General features: G+C 58.4%; 1 protein-coding gene across 1 annotated transcript; it reads right to left on the bottom strand.

Moving 5' to 3' along the window:
- Positions 1-13: 13 nt before the first annotated feature.
- Positions 14-27,800, bottom strand: ACIN1 (apoptotic chromatin condensation inducer 1). Its single transcript, XM_072029706.1, is given in 17 exon segments — positions 14-431; positions 1,142-1,242; positions 1,830-2,259; positions 2,639-2,667; positions 2,670-2,745; positions 4,602-4,709; positions 6,183-6,244; positions 6,247-6,312; positions 13,906-13,961; positions 15,028-15,353; positions 16,487-16,574; positions 18,967-18,992; positions 19,792-20,376; positions 21,253-21,329; positions 22,215-22,326; positions 22,434-22,499; positions 27,163-27,800. Coding segments are annotated over 17 exon segments (2,646 nt in total). The 5' UTR covers positions 27,301-27,800; the 3' UTR covers positions 14-131.
- Between the last annotated feature and the right edge of the window lie 25 nt (positions 27,801-27,825).

Genomic DNA, 27,825 nt, shown 5'->3' with positions numbered 1-27,825 from the left:
GGGGCAGGGGGGGGGGAGAGGCTTGGGCTGGGGGGGGGGGCCGAGAGGGGGCGGGGCGCGAGGCGAGGGGCGCTATTTTGGGTGGAAAAAGCCCGATTTTGGGCCATTTCAGCGCCGCCCCCCCCGGTCCCTCAGGGGGGTGCTGCGGCTGCGGCTGCGGCGTTTTGGGGGGGGGTCCCGGCGGGAGGGGGCGGGGGGGGGCGGGGCCGAGGAGGAGGAGGAGGAGGAGGGGGCGGAGCCTTGCGAGGAGGAGGGAGGGGAGGGGGGGGAGGGGGCGGGGGAGGGGGCGGGGGGCGGTCCCTGGAGCTGGCCCCGCCCCTTTTGGAGCTGGCCCCGCCCCCTCTCAGCCTTTGCTCCTCCTCCTCCTGCTCCTTGCGGCGCCGCTCCCGTTCCCGGGCCCGGGCCGCTCGCTCCGCCTGTTTTTGGATGAACTGCCCCAAAAAAGGGGGCGTGGCCGAGCGTTAGACACGCCCCCGAGAAGCCACGCCCACCTCAGGCCACGCCCACCCCCAAAAAACCCCGCCCACCCCCCTAAATCCCACCCCACCCCCCTTCAATATAGGGTTAGGGTGGCACATGGGGTATAAGGAGGCCACGCCCACCTCGTAGCCACGCCCCCTTGAAGCCACGCCCACCCCAAGCCACGCCCACAAACCTTAGGCCACGCCCACCCACCTTAGGCCACGCCCACCCCCTAAAACCCCGCCCACCCCCTTAGGTACAGGGTTAGGGGCACAAGGAGGCCACGCCCACTTTGTAGCCACGCCCCCTTGAAGCCACGCCCACCCACCCTAGGCCACGCCCGCAACCCCTAGGCCACGCCCACTCCCTCTAAGCCCCGCCCACCCCCTCCAAACCCCGCCCACCCCCTTATATAGAAGCACGATGGGAGAAGCCCCGCCCACCCCGTGGCCACGCCTCCTTTGACCACGCCCCCTTTAAGCCACGCCCCCTCCCTTAGACCACGCCCACCTCCCTTTAAGCCACGCCCCCTCCCTTAAAGCCCCAGCACCCCCCTTATCCTCACCTCCCCCCCCCCCCCCAAATTTTGGGAGGCCCCGCCCACCCCGTGACCCCCGCCCCCCCCCGTGACCCCGCCCACTTTTTGGGGGCCCCGCCCACTTTTTGGGGCCCCGCCCACCTGGCTGTCGGTGAGGGGCAGCCAGTAGATGCACGGCGCCGCCTTGGTCTTGCGGAAGAGGTCGTCCAGGAGCTTGGCCGGGGGCTCCTCGGGGGGCTTCTCTGGGGGCGGGGCCGCGTCAGGACACGCCCCCTGGGGCCCGAGCCCCGCCCCCATCCCCTAAACCCCGCCCCCTTCCATTAACCCCGCCCCTTCCCCCTTAGCCCCGCCCCTTCCCCTTTAGCCCCGCCCCTTTCCCTTTATAACCCAGTTCCACCCTTCCAAGCCCCGCCCCCTCCTCTTAAACCCCGCCCCCTTCCCCCTTAGCCCCTCCCCCATTCATTTAGCCCCGCCCCTTTGCCCTTTAGCCCCTCCCCTCCCCTTTCCCACCCCTTTAAGCCCCTCCCCTTCCCTTTAGACCCCTCCCCCTTCCCTTTAAGCCCCACCCCCTCCCCCCTTAGCCCCACCCCTTCCCCTTAAGCCCCTCCCCCTCCCATAAGCCCCGCCCCCAAGCCCCCATTCAGCCCCACCCCCTCCCTTTAAGCCCCTCCCCTTTCCCCTAAGCCCCACCCCAAGCCCCCTTAAGCCCCTCCCCCCCCATTTAGCCCCTCCCACTTTAAGCCCCTCCCCCTTAAGCCCCTCCCCCTCCCCTTAAGCCCCGCCCCCTCCCCTTTTAGCCCTCCCCCTCCCCTTAGCCCCTCCCCCTCACCTCTCTTCTCGCCCCTCCCCTCCCGTGGGCGGGGCCTTTCCCTGTCCCTGTCCCCGCCCCCTCCTCGCTGTGGGCGTGGCCTGGCCCCTCCCCCTCCTGCAGCCCCTCCCCCTCCTCCGGAGTGGGCGGAGCCTCCGTGGTGGTGGGCGTGGCCTGAGGCCTCGGGGGCGGGGCTTGGGGACCTGGGGGGCGGGGCCTTGTCCCGGTCCCACTCCCGCTCCCCCCGCGCCCGCTCCCGCCGGGCCTGGGCCCGCTCCCGCTCCGCCCTCAGCCCCGCCCCCCCCGGGACAAGCCCCGCCCCCCCGCCCCCAGGCCCCGCCCCCAGGTGGGAGGAGGAGGAGGGGGGGTGGGGGTGGGGGGAGGGGGCGGAGCTTCCGGCCCCTGGCCCCGCCCACGAGGTGTCCGAGGGGAGGCCCCGGTGGAAATCCAGCTGGGGGGGGGAGGGGAAAGGGGGGGGTTAGGGGGGGACGCGGCCCATGGGGACCCCAGAGGGACCCCAAAAAGCCCCACAGCGCCCCATAGAGCCCCACAACCACCCCAAATCCCCCCAAAATCCCCCAAATCCCCCCAAATCCCCCCATATCCCCTCCCATAGAGACCCCACACCCACCCCACAAGCCCACCCCATAGCCCCCCGACCCCATACCCCCCATAACCCCCCCATAACCCCCCAAATCCCCCCATAACCCCCCCAAATCCCCCCATAACCCCCCCATACCCACCCCAAATCCCCCCAAATCCCCCCATAACCCCCCAAAATCCCCCCATACCACCCCATGACCCCCCCCCCAGCCCCCCCAGCCCCCCACCTCGTCCTGCTCGGCGAAGTCGGCCGCAGCAGCTTGGGGTTGGACTGGGGCCACTTCACCCCGTGCAGGGCGTTGCGCGTGGCCAGCGCCTCCTCCACCGACGAGTACTGCGGGGACACCCCCAAAACAGCCCAAAAACAGGGTCAGAACCCCCAAAATAACCCAAATACACCCCCAAAACAACATCAGTACCCCAAAACATCCCAAAATAACCCTAAAAACAACATCAATACCCCAAAACAGCCCAAAAACACCCCAAAACAGGGTCAGAACCCCAAAATAACCCAGAAACACCATAAATACCCCAAAAACACCCCAAAAACAGCCCAGAAACAGAGTCAGAACCCCCAAAATAACCCAAATACACCCCAAAAACAACATCAGTACCCCAAAATACCCCAAAAACACCCCGAAAACAACATCAATACCCCAAAAACAGCCCAGAAACAGAGTCAGAACCCCAAAAATAGCCTGAAAACAACATCAATACCCCCAAAATACCCCATAACACCCCAAAACACCCCAAAACCACCCCGAAACAGAGTCAGAACCCCCAAAATACCCCATAACACCCCAAAAAACAACATCAATACCCAAAACACCCCAAAACAGTCAGAACCCCAAAAACACCCCAAAAACAACATCAATACCCCCAAAACACCCCCAAAACACCCAAAAACACCCCAAAAACAGCATCAATACCCCCAAAAACAGCCGGAAACACTCCAAAAACAGCATCAGAACCACAAAACACCCCAAAACACCCCAAAAACACCCCAAAAACACCCCAAAAACACCCCAAAAACAACATCAATACCCGAAAACACCCCCAAAACAGCATCAAAACCCCACAAACACCCCAAAAACAGCATAAACACCACAAAAACACCCCAGAAACACCAAAAATACCCCAGAAACAACATAAATACCCCCAAAATGCCCCAAAAACAGCATCAGCACCCCAAAAACACCCCAGAAACAGTGTCAGAACCCCCAAAACACCCCAAAACAGCACCTGCACCCCAAAAACACCATAAACAGCCCATAGACCCCATAAGGACCCCAGTGACCTGCCCAGAATGACCCCAAATGACCCCACATGACCCCACATGACCCCACATGACCCCAGTGACCCCATAAGGACCCCAAAAACCCCAAATTTGGCCTTACAGTGACATAACAATGGGATTTGATCCTGTCGATCCAGAAGCCCCCAAAATGACCCCAAATGGCCCCAAAATGACCCCATATGACCCCATAGGACCCCAATATGACCCCACATGACCCCAGTGACCCCATAAGGACCCCAAAAACCCCAAATTTGGGCTGACCGTGACGTAGCAGTGGGATTTGATCCTGTCGATCCAGAAGCCCCCAAAATGACCCCAAATGGCCCCATAATGACCCCAGAATGACCCCGTATGACCCCATAATGACCTGATATGACCCCAGATGACCCCTATGACCCCATAGGGACCCCAATAACCCCATAAGGACCCCAAATTTGGGCTGACTAAGACATAACAATGGGATTTGATCCTGTCAATCCAGAAGCCCCCAAAATGACCCCAAATGACCCGATATGACCCCATAGGACCCCAATATGACCCCACATGACCCCAGTGACCCCATAAGGACCCCAAAAACCCCAAATTTGGGCTGACCGTGACGTAGCAGTGGGATTTGATCCTGTCGATCCAGAAGCCCCCAAAATGACCCCAAATGACCCGATATGACCCCATAGGACCCCAATATGACCCCACATGACCCCAGTGACCCCATAAGGACCCCAAAACCCCAAATTTGGGCTGACCGTGACGTAGCAGTGGGATTTGATCCTGTCGATCCAGAAGCCCCCAAAATGACCCCAAATGACCCGATATGACCCCATAGGACCCCAATATGACCCCACATGACCCCAGTGACCCCATAAGGACCCCAAAAACCCCAAATTTGGGCTGACCGTGACGTAGCAGTGGGATTTGATCCTGTCGATCCAGAAGCCGTCCTCCCGCAGGGTCCCAGTACGGCCCAGCAGCTCCTTCAGCTGCCCCAGCGTGAACGGCCGCACCTGGGGGGGGGAAAAGGCACCATTTTGGGGGGTTTTACACCCAAAAATCACCCCCAAACCCCCCAGACATCATCAGGGGAGGTTCCCGCACCCCCACGCCCCGTTTTAGGGGGTCCAGACCCAAAAATCCCCATTTTAGGGGCCTCAAAACCCAAAAATCCAATTTTTCAGAGACTAAAAACCCACAGAAAAACCCAAATTCCTCATTTTTGGACTCCCAAGACTCAAAAGTCCCCATTTTTGGAGTCCCCAGACACGAAAAAACCCCCAAAAGCCCCAATTTTAGGAGCTTCAAGACCCCAAAACCCCCATTTTTGGATCCAAAAAAACCCAAATCCCTCATTTTTGGAGTCCCAAGACCCTAAATCCCCCAAAAGCCCCAATTTTAGGGGTTTCAAGACCCCAAAACCCCAATTTAAGGGTTTCAAGACCCAAAAATCCCCATTTTAGGGGCTTAAAGACCCAAAAATCCCATTTTTCAGAGTCTAAAAACCCACAAAAAAACCCAAATCCCTCCGTTTTGGACCCCAAAATCCCCATTTTTGGAGTCCCCAGACCCCAAAAGCCCCCATTTTAGGGGTTCCAGACCCAAAATCCCCATTTTTGGATCCAAAAACCCCCAAATTCCTCATTTTTAGACTCCCAAGACTCAAAAATCCCCATTTTTGGAGTCACAGGACACCAAAAGCCCCCCAAAAGCCCCAATTTTAGGAGTTCCAGACCCAAAACTCCCCACTTTAGGGCCTTCAAGACCCCAAAATCCCCATTTTGGGATCCAAAAAAACCCCAAATCCCTCATTTTAGGGGCTCCAAGCCCCCAAAATCCACATTTTTGGAGTCTAAAAACACAAAAAGAAAACCAAATCCCACATTTTTGGGCTCCCAAGACTCAAAAATCTCCATTTTTGGAGTCCCGAGACACCAAAAACCCCCCAAAAGCCCCAATTTTAGGGGTTTCAAGACCCCCCAGACCCCATTTGGGGGGTTGCAGACCCCAAAATCCCCATTTTGGGATCCAAAAACCCCAAAATCCCTCATTTTTGGACTCCAAAGACCCCAAAATCCCCATTTTCGGAGTCTAAAAACCCCCAAAACCCCCAAACCCCCATTTTATGGGTCCCAGCACCCAAAACTCCCCATTTTTGCACTCCCCAGACCCAAAAACCCCAAAACCCCCAAATTCCCCCAAATTTAATCCGTTTCCAGCCCCCCCTTTACCCCCTTTAGCCCCACCCCCCTCCCTTTAGGCCCCTCCCCCTTCTTTAAGCCCCGCCCCCTCCCCCTCTAACCCCGCCCCTTTAGGCCACGCCCCCTCCTTTAAGCCCCGCCCACCTCCCTTAGGCCACGCCCCTCCCCTTAACCCTTACCTGACCCCAAGCCCCTTAGGCCACTCCCCCTCCCCTTTAGCCCCTCCCCCCTCAAGCCCCGCCCCCTTTAAGCCCCGCCCCCTCCCCTTTAAGCCCCGCCCCTCACCAGGTTGCAGAGGTGCAGGATGGGGGTGGGGCGGGCGCGGGGGGGGAGGGGCCGGGGGCGGGGCGCACGGGGTCGTCGATCGTCACCGTCACCCCCGCCCCCCGCCGCTGCTGCGACACCGAGCGCCGGCCTGCGGGACCAGTATAAACCAGTAAGGACCAGTATAAACCAGTATGGGACTGGGAGGGGACTGGGAGGGGCCACGGCCCCGCACACAGCCCAAAAAGCCCCCACCAGTAAGGCCCAGTAGCTCCCAGTGACCCCAATTCCATTCCCAGGACCCCCAAATCCCCTCCCAGGACCCCCAGATCCATTCCCAGTATAAACCAGTATAAACCAGTATAAACCAGTATGGACCAATATGGACCAGTATAACCCCAGCACCCTCCCAGTATCCCCAAATGCCCTCCCAGGACCCCCAAATTCTCCCCCAGGACCCCCAGATCCATTCCCAGTATAAACCAGTATAAACCAGTATGGACCAGTATAAACCAGTATGGACCAGTATAACCCCAGCACCCTCCCAGTATCCCCAAACCCCTCCCAGTAGCTCCAGGACCCCCAAATGCCCTCCCAGGACCCTCAAATCCTCCCCCAGGACCCCCATATCCCTTCCAGTATAAACCAGTATAAACCAGTATGAACCAGTATAACCCCGGCACCCTCCCAGTATCCCCAAACCCCTCCCAGTAGCCCCAAATCTCTTCCCAGCACCCCCAAATTCTCCCCCAGGACCCCCATATCCCCTCACAGTTGATCCCAGTATAAACCAGTATAGACCAGTATGCACCAGTATAACCCCAGCACGCTCCCAGTATCCCCAAACCCCCTCCCAATAAGTCCCAGTAGCTCCCAGTAGTCCCCAAATGCCCTCCCAGGACCCCCAGATTGTCCCCCAGGACCCCCAGAACCCTTCCCAGTATAGACCAGTATAACCCCGGCACCCTCCCAGTACCCCCAAATCCTTTCCCAGCACCCCCAGAACCCCTCCCAGTCCATCCCAGTATAAAGCAGTATGAGCCAGTATAACCCCAGCACCCTCCCAGTATCCCCAACCCCCTCCCAGTAAGTCCCAGTCCCTCCCAGTATATCCCAGTACCCCCCAATCCCCTCCCAGCATCCCCCAGTCCCCTCCCAGTATATCCCAGTACCCCCCCAATCCCCCCCCAGTCCCTCCCAGTCCCTCCCAGTATCCCTCCAATCCCTGCCCAGTCCCTCCCAGTATATCCCAGTATCCCCCAGTCCCTCCCAGTCCCCTCCCAGTCCCTCCCAGTACCCCCCCAACCCCCCCCAGCCCCTCCCAGTCCCCCCCAGCCCCTCCCAGTCCCCCCCAACCCCCTCCCAGTATATCCCAGTCCCTCCCAGTCCCTCCCAGTCCGCCCCAGTCCCCTCCCAGTCCCTCCCAGTATATCCCAGTACCCCCCCCAACCCCCTCCCAGTCCCTCCCAGTCCCCCTCAGTTCCCCCCCAACCCCCTCCCAGTCCCTCCCAGTATATCCCAGTATATCCCAGTCCCTCCCAGTATATCCCAGTCCCCCCCAGTTACCCTTCTGCTGCTCCTCTCCCTGCAGGGAGGGGCCCCCAGCGGCGGGGGGGGCGTGGCCGGGGCCGGGAGGGGCGGAGCCAGCGCCGAGGGGGGCGTGGCCAAGGGCGGCGGGGGGCGGGGCCGGGGGGCGGGGCTCGGGGTTGGCCCCGCCCCCTCCCTCCTCCCCCTCCCCCCCCCGCCCGTTCTCCGGCACCACCTGGGGGGGGGGGGAGGGGCAGGGTTAAAGGGGGGGGGGGGTGGATTTTGGGGTAAAATCCGGCGATTTTGGGGCTTTTTCACCTGGGTGACGGTGCGGCAGATCTTCAGGGGGGGCGGGGCTTGAGGCTCCGCCCCCGGTGACGTCACGGCCGAGGCCCCGCCCCCTTCGTCCTCCTCCGAAATGTCCCCCGGGGGGTGCAGCTCCACCACCGCCTCCTGGGGGGGGGGGCGCGCCGGGATCAGGCCCTTTTGGGGGGAAAAACGACGATTTTGGGCAAATTGGAAATATGACTGGGAGCCTAAGGGGGCGAGGAGGGGATTTGGGGCAGTTTTGGGGGGATTTGGGGGGGGTTTGGGGGGGGTTTGGGGGGTTTTGGGGGATGTGGGGAGTTTGGGGTGAAAAACGCAGATTTTGGGAAAATTGGAAATACGACAAGGGCCTAAGGGGGAGGGGAAGGGGTGAGGGGGGGGGGTTGGGGGGTTTTGGGGGGTTTTAGGGGGATTTTAGGGGGGTTTGGGGGGATTTGGGAGTTTGGGGTGAAAAACGCAGATTTTGGGAAAATCCGAAATACGACAAGGAGCCTAAGGGGTGGGGAGGGGCTCAGGGGGGGATTTGGGGGGGGTTTGGGGGGTTTTAGGGGGATTTTAGGGGGGTTTGGGGAGTTTGGGGTGAAAAACGGCGATTTTGGGAAAATTGGAAATAGGGCGGGGAGCCCAAGGGGGCGGGGAGGGGGGGAGGGGGGGATTTGGGGGGGGTTTGGGGGGTTTTAGGGGGATTTTGGGGGGGTTTGGGGGGGTTTGGGGAGTTTGGGGTGAAAAACGGCGATTTTGGGAAAATCCGAAATACGACTAGGAGCCTAAGGGGGCGAGGAGGGGATTTGGGGCGGGTTTTGGGGGGATTTGGGGGGGGGTTGGGGGTTTTTGGGGGGTTTTGGGGGATTTGGGGGATTTGGGGTGAAAAACGGTGATTTTGGGAAAATTGGAAATAGGGCGGGGAGCCCAAGGGGGAGGGGAAGGGGTGGGGGGGGGATTTGGGGGGGTTTTGGGGGGGGTTTGGGGGGTTTGGGGGGGTATGGGGGGATTTGGGGAGTTTGGGGTGAAAAACGGCGATTTTGGGCAAATTGGAAATATGACAAGGAGCCTAAGGGGGTGAATTTGAGGGATTTGGGGTCATTTTGGGGGAATTTGGGGGATTTGGGGTGAATTTGGAGGAGCTCCACCACCGCCTCCTGGGGGAGGGGGGGGCGCGCCGGGATCAGGCCCTGTTTGGGGTGAAAAATGCGGATTTGGGAAAATTGGAAATAGGAGGAGAGGCCCGAGGGGGAGGGGAGGGGGTGAGGGGGGGATTTGGGGGGGTTTGGGGGGGGGTTTGGGGGATTTGGGGTGAATTTGGAGGATTTGGGGCTTTTGGGGTCATTTTGGGGGAATTTCGGGAAATTTGGGGTAAATTTTAAGGATTTGGGGCCTTTGGGGTGGATTTAGGACCATTTTGGGGCAATTTGGGGGGATTTGGGGTCAATTTGGAGAATTTGGGGTGAATTTATAGGATTTGGAGATTTTGGGGGGGTTGGGATTGTTTTGGGGCAATTTAGATGGGTTTTGGGTCTATTTGGAGGATTTGGGGCTTTTGGGGTCGTTTTGGGGGAATTCAAGGGATTTAGGGTGAATTTGTAGGATTTGGGGTCATTTGGGGGCAATTTGGAGGATTTGGGGGTTTGGGGGGAATTTGAGGGGATTTGGGGTGAATTTGGAGGATTTGGGGATTTTGGGGGGGATTTGGGGTCGTTTTGGGGCGATTTGGGGGGATTTGGGTCAGAGATTTAGGATTTGGGTCATTTTGTGGCAGATTTGGATCTGTTTTGGATCCAATTTTTGAAATTTATCTTTTTTGGGAACATTTGTCTCCAATTTGGGTCTATTTCGGGCCAATTTGGGTCCAACATGGGCTCAATTTCTAGGATTTTGCCTCTTTGGGTCCACTTTGTGTCCCTTTTGGGTCATTTTGGGGCAGATTTGAGCCCTTTTTGTGTCCAATTTTTGGTATTTTATCTCTTTGGGATGATTTGGGTGCATTTTGGGTCTATTTAGGGCCAATTTGGGTCCAATTTGACACCAATTTATAGGATTTGGTGTCTTTTGGGTCCATTTTGGGTCCCTTTTGGGCCATTTTGGGGCAGATTTGGATCCAATTCGGGTCCAATTTTTTGTACTTGACCTCTTTGGGATCATTTGGGTGCATTTTGGGTCTATTTCGGGCCAATTTGGGTCCGATTTGACACCAATTTATAGGATTTGGCCTCTTTTGGGTCAATTTAGAGCCATTTTGGGCCGATTTAGGGCAGAATCAGACCCAGTTTGTGTCCAATTTTTGGTATTTTATCTCTTTGGGATCATTTGGGTGCATTTTGGGTCTATTTTGGGCCAATTTGGGTCCAATTTGAGACCAATTTATAGGATTTGCTCTCTTTCGGGCCAATTTAGGGTGAATTTGGGTCAATTTGGGGCAGATTTGGGTCCAATTCGGGTCCAATTTTTTGTACTTGACCTCTTTGGGATGATTTGGGTCAATTTTGGGTCTATTTCGGGCCATTTTGGGTCCAATTCAAGACCAATTTCTAGGATTTGGTGTCTTTGGGGCCAATTTAGGGCCAATTTGGGTCATTTTGGGGCAGATTTGAGCCCTTTTTGTGTCCAATTTTTGGTATTTTATCTCTTTGGGATCATTTGGGTGCATTTTGGGTCTATTTCGGGCCAATTTGGGTCCGATTTGACACCAATTTATAGGATTTGGTGTCTTTTGGGTCTATTTTGGGTCCATTTTGGGTTATTTTGGGGCAGATTTGGGTCCAATTCGGGTCCAATTTTTTGTACTTGACCTCTTTGGGATCAACTGGGTGAATTTTGGGTCTATTTCGGGCCAATTTGGGTCCAATTCGAGACCAATTTATAGAATTTTGTGTCTTTGGGGCCAATTTTGGCCATATTTAGGCCAATTTGGGGCACATTTGGGTCCCATTTGGGTCAAATTTTTGGTATTTGCTCTCTTTAGGGTCATTTGGATCCAATTTGGGTCGATTTTGGGCCGATTTGGGTCCAACATGGGACCCATTTATAGGATTTGCTGTCTTTGGGTCCATTTTGGGTCCATTTTGGGCCATTTTGGGGCAGATTTGGGTCAAATTTGGGTCCAATTTTTGAAACTTGAATTCTTTGTGATCACTTGGGTCCAATTTGGGTCTATTTCGGGCCAATTTGGGTCCAATTCGAGACCAATTTATAGGATTTTGCGTCTTTGGGTCCGTTTTGGGTCCATTTTGGGCCAATTTATGACCAATTTAGGTCCAATTTGGGTCCAATTTTTGGTATTTGACCTCCTTGGGATGATTTGGGTGCATTTTGGGTCTATTTCGGGCCATTTTGGGTCCAATTTGACACCAATTTATAGGATTTGGCCTCTTTTGGGTCAATTTGGAGCTATTTTGGGCCATTTTGGGGCAGATTCGGACCCTTTTTGTCCCCAATTTTTTGCCTTTGCCCCCCCCGGGTTTGCGCCGTGTGCATTTTGGGTCAAAAAAGGCGGATTTTGGCTGACCTTGAGTGACTCGGTGCTGATGCTGATGCAGGGTCTCCGCGCCCCCCCGGCCGTGCTCGCCCCCCAGCGCCGCTTCCGCCCCGCCCCCGCCGCTGGCCCCGCCTCCGCCGCCTCCGGCCCCGCCCCCTTGGCTGCCATTGGTGGGGACACAGCGGGGGGGCGGGGTCAGGGCTGTGGCCACGCCCCCTGGGTTAGAACAAGCCCCGCCCCCTCCCCTCCCCTATAGTCACCCGGCACTGCGATGACGTCATCTAATTTGCATATCAAGCCACGCCCACCCCCAAACCCCACCCCTATGCATTAAGCCACGCCCCCTCCTTTAGGCCACGCCCCCTCCCTTAAGCCCCACCCCTTCCCTTTAAGCCCCGCCCCCAAAACCCTTCCCATTTCCTTTTATATCACCTAATTTGCATACCAAGCCCCGCCCACCCCCCAAACCCCGCCCCCTCCCTTAAGCCCCACCCCCTCCTTTAGGCCACGCCCCCTCCCCTTAAGCCCCACCCCCTTTCCTTAAGCCCCGCCCCCTCCCCTCCCCTTTTACCCCCTCCCAGCCCCTTTTAGCCCCGCCCCCTCCCTGGCCACGCCCTCCCCCGAGGCCCCGCCCCCTCCCCTAAGCCCCGCCCCCTCCCCTAGGCCCCGCCCCCTCTCACCCAGCAGGGCGATCTTCCTCTTGAAGGCCTTGGGCTGGGCCTGGGGGGGGTGGGGGGGGGGTCCGGAAGGGGGCGGAGTCACCACCAGGGGGCGTGGCTTGGGGTTAGGCCACGCCCCCTTCAGCAGCTTGGCCCCGCCCCCTCCCCTCCCCTCCCCTCCCCCCCATGGGGTGGTATCAGGAAGGGGGGGGGGAGGGGGCGGGGCCACGGGGTGTGGGGCGCCCCATAAGTGTGGGGCGGGGTGGGGGGAGGGGGTGTGGGGCGCCCCATAAGTGGGAATTGGGGGGGGTGGAAGCTATGGGGCGCCCCATAAGTGGCGTCTATGGGGCTGTGAGATCTATGGGGCGCCCCATAAGTGAGGCTACGGGGCTCAGAGAATCTATGGGGTGCCCCCTAAGTAGAGTTATGGGGCTCCGGAATGTGTGGGGCGCCCCATAAGTAAGGCTATGGGGCCCAAAAGATCTATGGGGTGCCCCATAAGTGAGGCTACGGGGCCCAAAAGATCTATGGGGTGCCCCATAAGTGGTACTTGGGGGTCCTAGGATCTGTGGGGCGCCCCATAAGTGAGGCTATGGGGCTCTGAAATCTATGGGGCGCCCCATAAGTGGCACTTGGGGGTCCTGGGAGCTACGTGGCGCCCCATAAGTGAGGCTATGGGGCTCAGAGGATCTATGGGGTGCCCCATAAGTAAGGCTAAGGGGCTCCAAAATCCGTGGGGCGCCCCATAAGTAACGCTATGGGGCCCAGAGGATCTATGGGGCGCCCCATAAGTAGAACAGGGGGGTCCTGGGATCCATGGGGCGCCCCATAAGTGGCACTTGGGGGTCCTAGGATCTGTGGGGCGCCCCATAAGTGGAATAGGGGGAATCCTGGGATCTATGGGGCGCCCCATAAGTGGTACTTGGGGGTCCTGAGGATCTATGGGGCGCCCCCCAAGTGGCGCCAGCGAGCCGGGAGGTCCGTGGGGTGCCCCACAAGTGGGATTTGGGGGGGTCCTGAGCATCCGTGGGGTGCCCCACAAGTGGCACTTGGGGGTCCTGAGGTTCCGTGGGGTGCCCCATAAGTGACATTGGGGGGTCCTCGAGTCCGTGGGGTGCCCCATAAGTGAGCTTTTGGGGTCCCGGAGTCCGTGGGGTGCCCCCTAAGTGGCGGTTGGGGGGCTGGAGATCTGTGGGGTGCCCCCTAAGTAGCAGCCGGGGGTCCCGAGGATCTATGGGGTGCCCCACAAGTAGGATTTGGGGGTCCTGGAGTCCGTGGCGTGCCCCATAAGTGGCGGTTGGGGGGCTGGAGATCTGTGGGGTGCCCCCTAAGTAAGGTTTGGGGGGTCCTGGAGTCCGTGGCGTGCCCCATAAGTGAGGTTTTGGGGTCCCGAGGATCTGTGGGGTGCCCCATAAGTAGCACTTGTGGGTCCTGAGATCCGTGGGGCGCCCCATAAGTAGCAGCTGGGGGTGCTGAGGATCTGTGGGGCGCCCCATAAGTGGCACTTGGGGGTCCTGGAGTCCACGGCGTGCCCCATAAGTGAGGTTTTGGGGTCCCGAAGATCTGTGGGGTGCCCCATAAGTAGCGCTTGTGGGTCCCAGAGTCCGTGGGGTGCCCCATAAGTGAGGTTTTGGGGTCCTGAGCAGCTGTGGGGTGCCCCATAAGTAGCAGTTGGGGGGCTGGAGATCTGTGGGGTGCCCCATAAGTAACGGTTTGGGGGTCCTGGAGTCCACGGCGTGCCCCATAAGTGAGGTTTTGCCCCATAAGTAGCGATCACCAGTCTTGAGGATCTGTGGGGTGCCCCATAAGTAGCAGCTGGGGGGCCCGAGAATCTATGGGGTGCCCCCTAAGTAGCACTTGTGGGTCTTGAGATCCGTGGGGCGCCCCATAAGTAGCACTTGGGGGTCCTGGAGTTCGTGGGGTGCCCCATAAGTAGCAGTTGGGGGTCCCGATGATCTGTGGGGCGCCCCATAAGTAGAACTTGTGGGTCCAGAAAATCTCTGGGGTGCCCCATAAGTGGCAGTTTTCAGTCCCGAGCATCCGTGGGGTGCCCCATAAGTGGCGCTATGGGGCCTGGAGATCCGTGGGGCGCTCCCTAAGTAGCACTTGTGGGTCTTGAGTCTATGGGGCGCCCCATAAGTAGCAGTTTGCGGTCCTGAGCAGTTGTGGGGCGCCCAATAAGTAGCACCTGGGGGTCCCGAGAATCTATGGGGTGCCCCATAAGTAGCGGTTTTCAGTCCTGAGGATCTGTGGGGCGCCCCATAAGTGGCGCTATGGGGCCTGGAGTCCGTTGCGTGCCCCATAAGTAGCGGTTGGGGGTCCCAAGGATCTGTGGGGCGCCCCCTAAGTAGCAGTTGTGGGTCTTGAGATCCGTGGGGTGCCCCATAAGTGGCACTTGGGGGTCCTGGAGTCTGCGGCGTGCCCCATAAGTGGTGCTGTGGGGCTCGGAGTTCTGTGGGGTGCCCCATAAGTTGCACTTGTGGGTCCCGATTATCTGTGGGGCGCCCCATAAGTAGCGATTTTCAGTCCTGAGGATCCGTGGGGCGCCCCATAAGTGGCGCTATGGGGCCCACGGATCTATGGGGCACCCCATAAGTAGCAGTTGTGGGTTCTGGAGTCCGTGGGGTGCCCCATAAGTAGCACTTGTGAGTCTCGAGCATCTGTGGGGTGCCCCATAAGTGACGCTATGGGGCCAGCAGATCTATGGGGTGCCCCATAAGTAGCAGTTGTGGGTCTTGAGCTCCCCATAAGTGGCACTTGTGGGTCCTGGAGTCCGTGGGGCGCCCCATAAGTAGCGGTTGGGGGTCCCGAGGATCTATGGGGTGCCCCATAAGTAGAACTTGTGGGTCCTGGAGTCCGCGGCGTGCCCCATAAGCGGCGCTATGGGGCTCTGAGTTCTGTGGGGCGCCCCCTAAGTAGCAGCTGGGGGTCCCAATGATCTATGGGGCGCCCCCTAAGTAGCACTTGTGGGTCGCGCGGATCTATGGGGCGCCCCATAAGCGGCTTCGGGAGGCCCGGCGCCCTTTGGTGCGGGCCGAGTCCTTTGGGGGGGCACTTGTGGGGCGCTGTGGGGCGCCGTGGGGCGTCGAGGTCCCGGGGGCGGCGGCGGGAGGAGGCACTTGGGGGTCGCGCAGCTCCGGCCGTGGGGCGCCCCCCAAGTGTGGGGCGCGGGGCGGCGGCGGCGGGGGGGGGCTCCGTCAGCCAGCGCTGGGTGCCCAAAAGAGAGACGTTGGGGGGTCCCGGAGATCCGTGGGGCTGCCCCACAAGTGTGGGGCAGGCGGTGGGGCGGGGGGGGGCCCGCCCCACATCTATGGGGCACAGGGTGTGGGGTGTGGGGGGGGTGTGGGGCACCCCCTAAGTGAGGCAGAGGGGGTGGGGGGGTGGAAGAAAAAGGGGGCGGGGAGGGGGAGGCGGTGTGGGGCGGGGCGCCCCATAAGTGGGGGGTGCCCCACAAGTGTGGGGCTGCCCCCTAAGTAGTTCCGGGGTGCCCCCCAAGTGGGGGGGGCCCCCCCGAGTCGCTATGGGGCTGCCCCCCAAGTAAATGCGGGGGGGGGGGCCCGGAGGTGCTCAAGGGGCTGTGGGGCTGCCCCCCAAGTAGTTATGGGGCAAACATCTATGGGGCTGCCCCCCAAGTAGCTATAGGGTGCCTAAGTATCTATGGGGTGCCCCCCAAGTGTCTATGGGGCTGCCCCCCAAGTCGCTATGGGGCCCGGAGATGCTCACGGAGCTATGGGGCAGCCCCCCAAGTAGCTATGGGGCACCAAACTCGCTATGGGGCTGCCCCCTAAGTAGTTATAGGGCACCCTAGAATCTATGGGGCAGCCCCCCAAGTATCTCTGGGGTCCCTAAGTAGCTATGGGGCTGCCCCCCAAGTAGTTATGGGGCCCGGAGACGGTCATGGATCTATGGGGCAGCCCCCCAAGTATCTGTGGGGTGCCAACGCTATGGGGCAGCCCCCCAAGTCCCTATAGGGAGCAGAGACGCTCACAGATCTATGGGGCTGCCCCCCAAGTAGCTACAGGGCCCCCAAATATCTATGGGGCAGCCCCCCAAGTATCTGTGGGACACCCTAAAATCTATGGGGCAGCCCCCCAAGTACCTAAAGTACCTATAGGGCTCCCAAGTCGCTATGGGGCTGCCCCCCAAGTAGCTATGGGGCACTCCCAACGCTATGGGGCAGCCCCCCAAGTCCCTATAGGGCCCCGAAACACCTCTGGGGCTGCCCCCCAAGTGTCCCCCCACCCCCCCCACATGTGGGGCTGCCCCCCAAGCGCTCCCTCCCCCTCCCCCCCCCCTCCCCCCAGCCCCTCCCCCCCTGCCCCACACTTGGGGGTCGTTACCTCGGGGTCCGGGGGGCGCTCGGGGGGGGGGGCGGCCCCGGGGGGGGGAGGGGGGGGCCCCAAATCCATCGGCAGCGGCGGCTCCGAGCTGGGGGGGGGGGGGGGGGGGGAATCAGTGGGGCTGCCCCATAGCGAGGGGGGGAGGGGAGCTGTGGGGCTGGCCCCATAGGAAGGGGGGGCTGGGGGGGCTCTGCCCCATAGATCGGGCTCCAGGCACATGGGTTGGCCCCATGGGAGCCCCTCCAGCCCCATAGATTGGCCCCAGCCCCATAGATCCAACCCCTGCCCCATAGATTGTTCTCCCTGCCCCATAGATCCACCCCCCAGCCCCATAGAAACCTCCCCAGCCCCATAGAAACCTCCCCAGCCCCATAGAAACCTCCCCAGCCCCATAGATTCATCCCCTGGCCCCATAGAAGTGCCCCCAGCCCCACAGACTGATTCCCCTGCCCCATAGATCCACCCCCCAGCCCCACAGATTCTCTCCCAGCCCCACGGATTCCTCTCCCAGCCCCATAGATTGAACTCCTGGCCCCATAGGAGCCCCTCCAGCCCCATAGATCCACCCCCTGGCCCCATAGATTCCTCTCCCGGCCCCACAGATTCTCTCCCAGCCCCACAGAAACCTCCCCAGCCCCACAGATCGTCCCTCCAGCCCCATAGATCCTCCTCCTGGCCCCACAGATCCTTCCCCCAGCCCCATAGGAGCCCCTCCAGCCCCATAGATCCGAGTCCAGCCCCACAGATCCACCCCCCAGCCCCAGAGCAGCTCCCCCAGCCCCATGGATTCTGTCCTGGCCCCATAGATCCTCCCCCAGCCCCATAGAAGTCCCCCCAGCCCCATACATCCCCCTGTGCCCCATAGCTCCCTCCCAGCCCCACACCCTGCCCCACAACCACCCCCCAGCCCCACAGCTCCCCCTCCAGCCCCATAGATCCTCCCCCCAGCCCCATAGATCCTGCCCCATAGATCCCCGCCCCACATCCCCCAGCCCCATAGATCCGCCCCACATCCCCCTCCCAGCCCCATAGATTCCCTCTGCCCCCCACCCCAGCCCCACAGCTCCCACCCCATAGAGCTCCCAGCCCCATAGATCCCGCCCCACACCCCCAGCCCCATAGATCCCGCCCCATAGATCCCGCCCCATAGATTTCCCCCCCCCCCCTCACCCCTCTATTGTGGGGCCGGGCTCCGTGCCGGGGCGGCCATCTTGCCGCTTACCCAGCAGCCCCCGCGCGGGGGGGGCGGGGCCAACGCGGAGCCGGGGGGGGGAGGGGGAGGGGGAGGGGGGAGGGGACCCGGAGAGACCCCGGCCCCACAGCGCCCCACAGGGACCCATAGGGACCTATAGGGACCCACAGCGCCCCATAAGTGCCCCATAACGCCCTATAGAGCCCCATAGAGACCCCATAGGGACCCATAGAGCCCTATAGGGACCCATAGCGCCCCATAGCCACCCCATAGCGCCCCATAGGGACCCCATAGGGACCCACAGTGCCCCATAGCGCCCCATAAGGATCCCCCAGCCCCATAAGTGCCCCATAGGGACCCATAGAGACCCCATAGAGACCCCCCAGTGCCCCATAGCGACCTATAGGGCCCCATAACCACCCCACTGTGCCCCATAGACACCCCATCGTGCCCCATAGAGCCCCATAAGTGCCCTATAGAGCCCTATAGGGCCCCATAGCGACCCCCCAGTGCCCCATGACCACCCCATAGAGACCCATAGGGACCCACAGCGCCCCATAGTGCCCCATAAGTGCCCCATAGGAACCCATAGAGACCCCATAGAGCCCCATAGCTGCCCCACAGCGCCCCATAGACACCCCATGACCACCCCATAGGAGACCTATAATGCCCCATAGCGCCCCATTGTGCCCCATAGCACCCTATAGGGACCCATAGCGCCCCATAACCTGCCCCATAGCACCCCATAAGTGCCCCATAGCGCCCCATAGGGACCCCCCCAGCCCCATAAGTGCCCCATAGAGACCCATAACCGCCCCATAGGGACCTATAGGGACCCACAGCGCCCCACTGTGCCCCATAGCGCCCTATAGGGACCCATAGAGACCCCATAGCTGCCCCACAGCGCCCCATAGAGACCCCATGACCACCCCATAGGGACCCATAGTGCCCCATTGTGCCCCATAGAAACCCCATAGAGACCCCACAGGGACCCATAGAGCCCCATAACTGCCCCATAGCGCCCCATAGAGACCCCCCAGCCCCATAAGTGCCCCATAGGAACCCCATAAGGCCCCATAACCACCCCATAGAGACCCCACAGTGCCCCATAGCTGCCCCATAGCACCCCATAGCCCCCCCCTTTCACCCCACAGCCACCCCACAGCGCCCCATAACCACCCCATAGAGCCCTATAGGGCCCCATAGACACCCCCCAGCCCCATAGCGCCCCATAGCTGCCCCATAACTGCCCCCCAGCTGCCCCATAAGTGCCCCCCCCCCCTCTCACCGTGTCTCCGGCTCCTGCTGGGGGCCCTGCGGGGGAGGGGCGGGGTCAGGGGGGCACCAGTAAGGACCAGTGCTCCCAGTAAGCGCCCAGTAAGGACCAGGAACAGCCCCAGTGCCTCCCAGTACCCCCAAACCCATCCCAGTCCCCCCCAGTTCCCTCCCAGTATCCCCCAAACCCCTCCCAGTACCCTCCCAGTATATCCCAGCGCTCCCCAGTATATCCCAGTGACCCCCAGTTCCCCCCCAGTTCCCCTCCCACTCCCCCCAGTCCCTCCCAGTCCCCCCATTTCCCCCCCCCACTGCCCCCCAATCCTCTCCCAGTCCCCCCCCAGTGCCCCCCAACCCCCTCCCAGCCCCTCCCAGTCCCCCCACTTCCCCTCCCACTCCCCCCAGTCCCCCCCAGTCCCTCCCAGTATATCCCAGTACCCCCCAACACCCCCCCACTCCCCCCAGTTCCACCCCCAAACTCTCCCAGTAACCCCCAGTCCCTCCCAGTTCCCCCATTTCCTCCCCCAATCCCCTCCCAGTATATCCCAGTGCCCCCCAACACCCCCCCAGTTGCCCCATTTCCCCCCCCAGTCCCTCCCAGTGCCCCCATTTCCCCTCCCACCCCCTCCCAGTGCCCCCCTTTCCCCCCCCAACCTCTCCCAGTTCCCCCCAGTCCCCCCCAGTCCCCTCCCAGTGCTCCCAGTCCCCCCCAAGCCCTTCCCAGTCCCTCCCAGTTGCCCCATTTCCCCTCCCAGTCCCTTCCCAGTCCATTCCCAGTCCCTCTCAGACCCCCCCACCCCCTCCCAGTCCCTCCCAGTGCCCCCAGTCCCCCCCTCACCGTCCCATTGCCGGGGGAGGAGGCTCCCGAGGAGGGTGGCGACGGGGGCGTGGCCTCGGCGGGAGGGGGCGTGGCCTGGGCTGGCCCCGCCCCCTCCGAAGGGGGCGTGGCCTCGGCGGGGGGCGGGGCCTCAGCGGGAGGGGGCGTGGCCTCGGCGGCGGTGGGCGGGGCTTCAGTGGTGGGCGGGGCTTCAGGAGGGGGCGTGGTCTCCATGGGGGGCGGGGCCTCCGGAGGGGGCGTGGCTTCGGCTGGGGGCGTGGCCTCCGTGGTGGGCGGGGCTCCAATAGGGGGCGTGGCTTCGGAGGTGGGCGGGGCTTCCATAGGGGGCGGGGTTTCAGCAGGGGGCGGGGCCTCGGGCTGGGGTTCAGCCCCCCCATTGGTGGGCTCGGCAGGGGGCGGGGCTTCGGAGGGGGGCGGGGCTTCAGGAGGGGGCGGGGCTTGCAGAGGGGGCGTGGCCTGGGCAGGGGGCGTGGCCTCAGGCTCCTCCTCCTCCTCTTCCTCCTCCTCCTCCTCCTCCTCCTCCTCTTCCTCCTCCTGGGGGGGGCGGCGGCGGCCCCGGGGGGGCCCCTCGGGGGCTTTCCGGCCCTGGACCCAAAAATAATGAATTTTAGGAGACCCGAAATCGACGTTTTTTGCCCCAAAAAGGGGGTTTTTGCGTTTTTTTTTTACCCAAAATCGCCGTTTTTTGCCCCAAAAATGGTCCCCGGGGGGTGTTTTTTACCCAAAATTGCTGCTTTTCGCCCCAAAAGGGGTGTTTTTTGTTTTCTTTTTACCCAAAATCGCTGTTTTTTGCCCCAAAAGGGGTGTTTTTGGTTTTTTTTTTACCCAAAATTACTATTTTTTCACCCCAAAAGTGGTCCCTGGGGGGGGGGGTTTACCCAAAATTGTTGTTTTTTGCCCCAAAAGTGGTCCCCAGGGTCTTTTTTTTTTTTATCCAAAATTGCTCTTTTTTACCCCAAAACTGGTCCCCAGGGTTGGTTTTTTTTTACCCAAAATTGCCTTTTTTCGTCCCAAAAGGGATGTTTTTGTTTTTTTTTTTACCCAAAATTGCTGTTTTTCGCCCCAAAAGGGGTGTTTTGGGGGGATTTTTACCCAAAATTGCTGTTTTTCGCCCCAAAAGGGGTGTTTTGGGGGGATTTTTACCCAAAATTGCTGTTTTTCGCCCCAAAAGGGGTGTTTTGGGGGGATTTTTACCCAAAATTGCTGTTTTTCGCCCCAAAAGGGGTGTTTTGGGGGGATTTTTACCCAAAATTGCTGTTTTTCGCCCCAAAATTGGTGTTTTTGTTTTGTTTTTGTTTTTGTTTTTTACCCAAAATTGCCGTTTTTTGCCCCAAAAGGGGTTTTTTTTGCTTTTTTTTAACCCAAAACCGCTGTTTTTTGCCCCAAAAGGGGTGTTTTTGCTTTTTTTTAACCCAAAATCGCCGTTTTTCGCCCCAAAATTGGTGTTTTTGGTTTTTTTACCTGGCGCACCCTCTCGCTGCGCCGCTCCGGCCGCCGGCCCGGCTCCTCGTCGGAGTCCTCGCAGCTGCGGCCCGAGGCTGCGGGGAGGAAGGGGTTAATGGGGGGTTTGGGGCATTTTTGGGGGGCTTTGGGGGGATTTTGGGGTTTAGGGGGGTTGGGGAACTCCCAAGGAGGGGAAGTGGGGGAAAAATGGACACAAATACCCCAAATGGCAGCGAAATGCTACCGGATTCTCCTTAGTTTCCCCCAAATCCCCTCTAAATGACCCAAATTCTCCTGAATTTTGCCCAAATCCCCTCACAACAACCCTAAATCCCCTTTAATTTACCCCAAATCCCCTTTATTTTCCCCCAAATCCTCTCTAAATGACCCCAATTCCCCCTAATTTCCCCCCAATCCCCTCTAAATGACCCAAATTGCCCTTAATTTCACCCAAATTCCCTCTAAATGACCCAAAGTCTCCCTAATTTCCCCCAAATCCCCTCTAAATGACCTGAATTCCCCCTAATTTCCCCCAAATCCCCACTAAATGACCCAAATTCTCTTTAATTTCCCTCAAATTCCCTCCAAATGGCCCCAAATTCTCCTGAATTCCCCCCAAAACCCCTCCAAATGACCCTAAATTCCCCTTAATTTCCCCCAAAACCCCTCTAAATGACCCAAATCCCCCCCAATTTCCCCAAAATCCCCCCAAAATGACCCCAAATCCCTTTAATTTCCACAAAAATGCCCCCAACCCCCCTAAAAACCCGTAAAACACCCCCAAATCCCCCCTAATTCCTCACAAAACCCCTCAAAACTCCCCCAAATTCCACCTATTTCCCCCAAAACGCCCCCAAAATCCCCCCCAACCCCCCCCCAAAACTCCCCCAAATCCCCTCCCCAACCCCCCCCCCAACCCCTCCCTGTCCCCATTTTGGTGCCCAAAGCCCCAAAATCGCCGGATTTGTCCCCAAAATCACCTTCGAGCTCGGCGGCCTCGCGCGCCTCGCGCTCCAGGCGCTGCTGCAGGAGCTCCTGCTGCTTCTCCAGGTACTGCTTGATGAAGCTGTTCTGGCTCATCTCCTCCCCGATCTGGGGCAAAAACACGCGATTTTGGTCAAACCACGCTTCGGCGAGGGGTTGGGGACGTTTTGGGGTGGTTTCCGGTGTTTTTTGGGGTGGTTTTGGGGGTTTTTTACCTGGGAGTTGGGCTGGAAGGTGGCGTGCGGCGTGGAGTGCTTCTGGAGGTTCTCCAGCATCAGCGCCTGGGTTTTGGGGGAAAAAAGGGGGATTTTGGGGCAGCTCCACCATCAAAACCACCCTCCCCGTTTCCTCCGTCCTTTATGGCCACAAATAACCTTAATTTACCTCAGAAAATTGCCAAAAATCCCTCAAAACCACCCCAAAACCCATTTGTCTTCAATCTCCACAACATCCCCTCAAACAAAACCCCAAAAACCCTCAAAATTCACCCAAAATTCATCAAATTTCCCTCCCAAAACTTACCGTTAAGGTTTATCGCCATTTTTTACCCCAAGTTCTCCTCATGAAACCCCAAAATTCTCCCAAATTGCCTCAAAATCCCACCGAGTTCACAAAAACACGGTTTCTGTGGTGTCTTCACCTCAAAATCTCCTTAAAAAAGCCCAAATCGCCTCAAAATATCCCCAAAAAATAATGATGAGGGGTCTCTGGGGGTCCCCGCACTGAAATCTCCTCAGAAAATGCCAAATTTTCCTCAAAAAGACACAAAATCTCCTCACGATCCCCCCCAAAATCACTGCAGGATGGGTTTTAATGGGTTTTCCCCCAAAATCGCCTCACGAAACCCCCAAATCACCTCACAAAACCCCCAAAATCGCCTCTATTGGCATTTTCTATAGTTTTTTTCACAAAATCTCTTCACAAAACCCCAAATCTCCTTCAAATCGCCCCAAACCTCACTTCAGGATTTTTCTGTAGGTCCCCCTAATCCCTGGTGTCCCCAAATCCCCTCAAAACCCCCCAAAACACCCCCAAAACACCCTAAAACTTGCAATAAATATATTCTATAAAGACCTGACCCTAAAATCTCCTCAAAAGTATCCCAAATCCTCTCAGAAATACCCCAAATCCACTCAAAAAAATCCCAATTAACTCTTAAGACCCTAAACTCCCTCAGAAGCCCCCAAATCTCCCTGAAAACCCCAAAATCCCCTCAGGACCCCCAAAACAGCCTCAAAAAGACCCCGAGTCTCCTCAGGACCCCCAAAATCTCCTCAAAACCCCTGAAATCTCCTCAGAATTGCCCCAAAAACACCTCAGAAACACCCCAAATCCTCTCAAAACCCCTCAGAAAGACCCCAAACCCCCAAAATCTCCGCCAACCCCCTAAAATCTTCCCCAAACTCCTTAAATCTCCTCAAAATCTCCTCAAAAAATCCCCCAAACCTCCTCAGTCTCCTCAGGAGCCGCCAAATTCTCTCAGAAATGATCCAAATCTCCTCAAAATGTTCCCAAAACTGCCTCGGAAAGACCCCGGACCCCCTCAGAAACACCTCCAGCCCCTCTCAAAAGTCCCAAAATCTCCCCAAAAGCCCCCCAAACTATCTTAAAAACACCAGAAAACTTCTCAAGACTCCCAAAATCTCCTCAGAAGACCCCAAAACACCTCATAAACACCCCAAATCTCCTCAAAACTCTTTAAAACCCCTCAGAAAGACCCCAAACTCCCTCCGGACCCCCAAAGCCCCTCAAAAGCCACTAAATCTCCTCAGAATTGTACCTAAACCCCCTCAGGACCCCCCCAAAACACCCCAAATCCCCTCGGAAAGACTCTAAACCCCCTCGGGACCCCCAAAATCTCCTCAGGAGCCCGCAAAAACACCTCAGAAACACCCCAAATCCCCTCAAAACTCCTCAAACTCCCTCTGGACACCCAAAATCTCCTCAGGACCCCCTAAAAACACCTCAAAAACACCTCATAAAGATCCCAAATCCCCTCAAAAGTCCTCAAAACCCCTCAAAACTCCCCAAACCCCCTTCGGTCCTCCTAAATCTCCTCAGGACCCCCCAAAAACGCCTCATAAACCCCCCAAACCCCCTCAAACCCCCTCCGGACCCCTGAAATCTCCTCAGAACCCTCCAAAAACCCCTCATAAACACCCCAAATCCCCTTGAAACTCCTCAAAACCCCTCCGGACCCCCTAAATCTCCTCAGGACCCCCTAAAAACACCTCAAAAAAAACTCATAAACACCCCAAAACCACCCCAAATCCTATCAAAACTCCTCCGGACCCCCCAAAGTCTCTCAAAAGTCACTAAATCTCCTCAGAATTGTACCCAAACCCCCTTGGGACCCCCAAAATCTCCTCAGGATCCCCCTTAAAACCCCTCAAACCTCCTCCGGACCCCCTAAATCTCCTCAAACTCCCTAAAAACACCTCATAAACACCTCAAAACCACCCCAAACCCCCTCAAAACTCCTCAAAATCCCTCGTAAACACCCCAAACCCCCTCGGGACCCCCAAAATCTCCTCAGGACTCCCCCAAAACACCTCACAAACACCTCAAATCCCCCCAAACCTCCTCTGGACCCCCAAAATCTCCTCAGCAGCCCCAAAAAATACCTCAAAAAACACCCCAAATCCCCTCAAACCTCGTCCGGACCCCCAAAATCTCCTCAGAACACCCTAAAAACACCTCAAAAACACCTCATAAAGATCCCAAATCTCCTCAAAACTCCTCAAACCCCTTCAGGACCCCCTAAATCCTGTCAGAAACTCCCCAAAACCTCCTCAGAAGCCCCCAAAACACCTCACAAACACCTCATAAACACCCCAAATCTCCTCGAAACTCCTTAAAACCCCTCAAAAAGACCCCAAACCCTCTCCGGACCCCCTGAAGCCCCTTAAAAGTCACTAAATCTCCTCAGAAGCCCCCCAAAACACTCCAAAAACACCTCATAAACACCCCAAATCTCCTCAAAACTCCTCAGAAAGACCCCAAACCCCTTCCGGATCCCCTAAATCCCCTCAGAACCCCCTAAATCCTGTCAGAAACTCCCCAAAAACACCTCATAAACACCTCAAAAACACCCCAAATCCCCTCGAAACTCCTCAAAACTCCTCAGAAAGACCCCTAACCCCCTCAGGATCCTCTTAATCCTGTCAGAACCCCCCAAAAACACCTCAAAAACACCTCGTAAAGACCTCAACTCCTCTCAAAACTCCCCAAACCCCCTCCGGACCCCCTAAATCTCCTCAGGACCCCCCAAAAACACCTCATAAACACCTCGTAAAGACCCCAAACCACCTCAAAACTCCTCAAAGCCCTCAAAAAGACCCCAAACCCCCTCAGGACCCCCTAAATCCTGTCAGAAACTCCCCAAAATCTCCTCAGGACCCCCCAAAAACACCTCGTAAACACCCCAAATCTCCTCAAAACTCCTCAGAAAGACCCCAAACCCCTTCCGGACCCCCTAAAGCCCCTCAAATCCCCCCAAACCTCCTCTGGACCCCCAAAATCTCCTCAGAAGTCCCCCAAAACACCTCAGAAACACCCCAAATCCCCTCAAACCTACTCCGGACCCCCTAAATCTCCTCAGGACCCCCCAAAACACTCCAAAAACACCTCGTAAACACCCCAAATCTCCTCAAAAGTCCTCAGAAAGACCCCAAACCCCCTCCGGAGCCCCCAAAGCCCCTCAAAAGTCACTAAATCTCCTCAGAACCCCCTAAAAACACCTCACAAACACCTCAAATCCCCCCAAACCTCCTCTGGACCCCCAAAATCTCCTCAGGACCCCCCAAAAACACCTCAAAAACACCTCGTAAAGACCTCAAGTCCTCTCAAAACTCCCCAAACCCCCTCCGGACCCCCGAAATCTCCTCAGAAGTCCCCAAAAACACCTCGTAAACACCCCAAATCTCCTCAAAACTCCTCCGGACCCCCTAAATCCCCTCAAAAGTCACTAAATCTCCTCAGGACCCCCCAAAAACCCCTCATAAACACCTCACAAACACCCCAAATCTCCTCAAAACTCCTCAGAAAGACCCCAAACCCCCTCCGGACCCCCTGAAGCCCCTCAGAACCCCCTAAATCTCCTCAGAAATCCCCAAAAACACCTCATAAACACCTCAAAAACACCCCAAATCCCCTTAAACCCCCTCCGAACCCCCTAAATCCCCTCAGAACCCCCTAAATCCTGTCAGAAACTCCCCAAAATCTCCTCAGGACCCCCCAAAAACACCTCGTAAACATCTCGTAAACACCCCAAACCCCCTCAAAACTCCTCCGGACCCCCTAAATCCCCTCAAAAGTCACTAAATCTCCTCAGGACCCCCCAAAAACACCTCATAAACACCTCACAAACACCCCAAATCTCCTCAAAACTCCTCAGAAAGACCCCAAACCCCCTCCGGAGACCCCAAAGCCCCTCAAAAGTCACTAAATCTCCTCAGAATTGTACCTAAATCTCCTCAGAACCCCCTAAAACACCTGAAACCTCCTCCGGACCCCCTAAATCTCCTCAGGACCCCCGAAATCCTGTCAGAAACTCCCCAAAATCTCCTCAGGACCCCCCAAAAACACCTCAAAAACACCTCGTAAACACCCCAAACCCCCTCAAAACTCCTCCGGACCCCCTAAATCCCCTCAAAAGCCACTAAATCTCCTCAGGACTCCCCAAAAACACCTCATAAACACCTCGTAAACACCCCAAATCTCCTCAAAACTCCTCAGAAAGACCCCAAACCCCTTCCGGACCCCCTAAATCCCCTCAGAACCCCCTAAATCCTGTCAGAAACTCCCCAAAATCTCCTCAGAACCCCCCAAAACCCCCTCAAAACCCCCTCCTAAACCCCCCTCTCCCCCCCCTCCGCCATCTTCCCTTCCCCCTTCCCCCCTTTTCCCCCCCTGTCCCCCCTTTCCCCCCCCGTCCCCGCTCACCCCCCGCAGCCTCTTCACCAGGGCGCTTTTCTGCCCGCTCTTGGCCAGCCCCCGCTGCTCCAGGGCCGCCTTCAGGTCGGCCACGCGCAGCAGATGCAGCGGCCGCCCGTCCAGCGTCACCTCCTCCCCGTCCGCCATCTTGCGCAGCCCTCCTCCTCCCCGCCGCCGCCTTCGGCTCTTTCCGGACCCGCTTCGGGCGTTTCCGGCGCCGTTCGGGTGTTTCCGGAGCGGCTTCGGCAACTTCCGGAAGGCTTCGGCGACTTCCGGCGCCCTTCGGGTGTTTCCGGAGCCCGCTCGGCTTTGCCACGCCCACTTCCGGTCGGCTTCGGCTCTCCCCGCCCCGCGCTCGGGTCACTTCCGGAAACCTTCGGCAATTTCCGGAAGGCTTCGGGAACTTCCGGAACCCCTTCGGGTACTTCCGGGAGGCTTCGGGGACTTCCGGTGGCTTCGGCTCCCCCCGCCCCTCGGGTGCCCGTTCGGCAATTTCCGCCAAACTTCGGCAATTTCCGTCACTTTCCATCAAGTTTCACCAATTTTCGCCGTTTTCACCCCAAATTTCGCCCTTTTCTCCCCATTTTTCTTCTTTTCACCCCATTTCCCGCCTCTTTCTGCCCAAATTTCACCCTTTTCCGCCCATTTTCCGCCGCTTTCCGCCCGTTTCCG

Source organism: Anas platyrhynchos, chromosome 31 (genome assembly GCF_047663525.1).
Source record: "Anas platyrhynchos isolate ZD024472 breed Pekin duck chromosome 31, IASCAAS_PekinDuck_T2T, whole genome shotgun sequence".
Lineage (NCBI taxonomy): Eukaryota > Metazoa > Chordata > Aves > Anseriformes > Anatidae > Anas > Anas platyrhynchos.
Note: the sequence above shows the minus strand (reverse complement) of the source record. Positions and strands in the feature narration are given on the sequence as shown.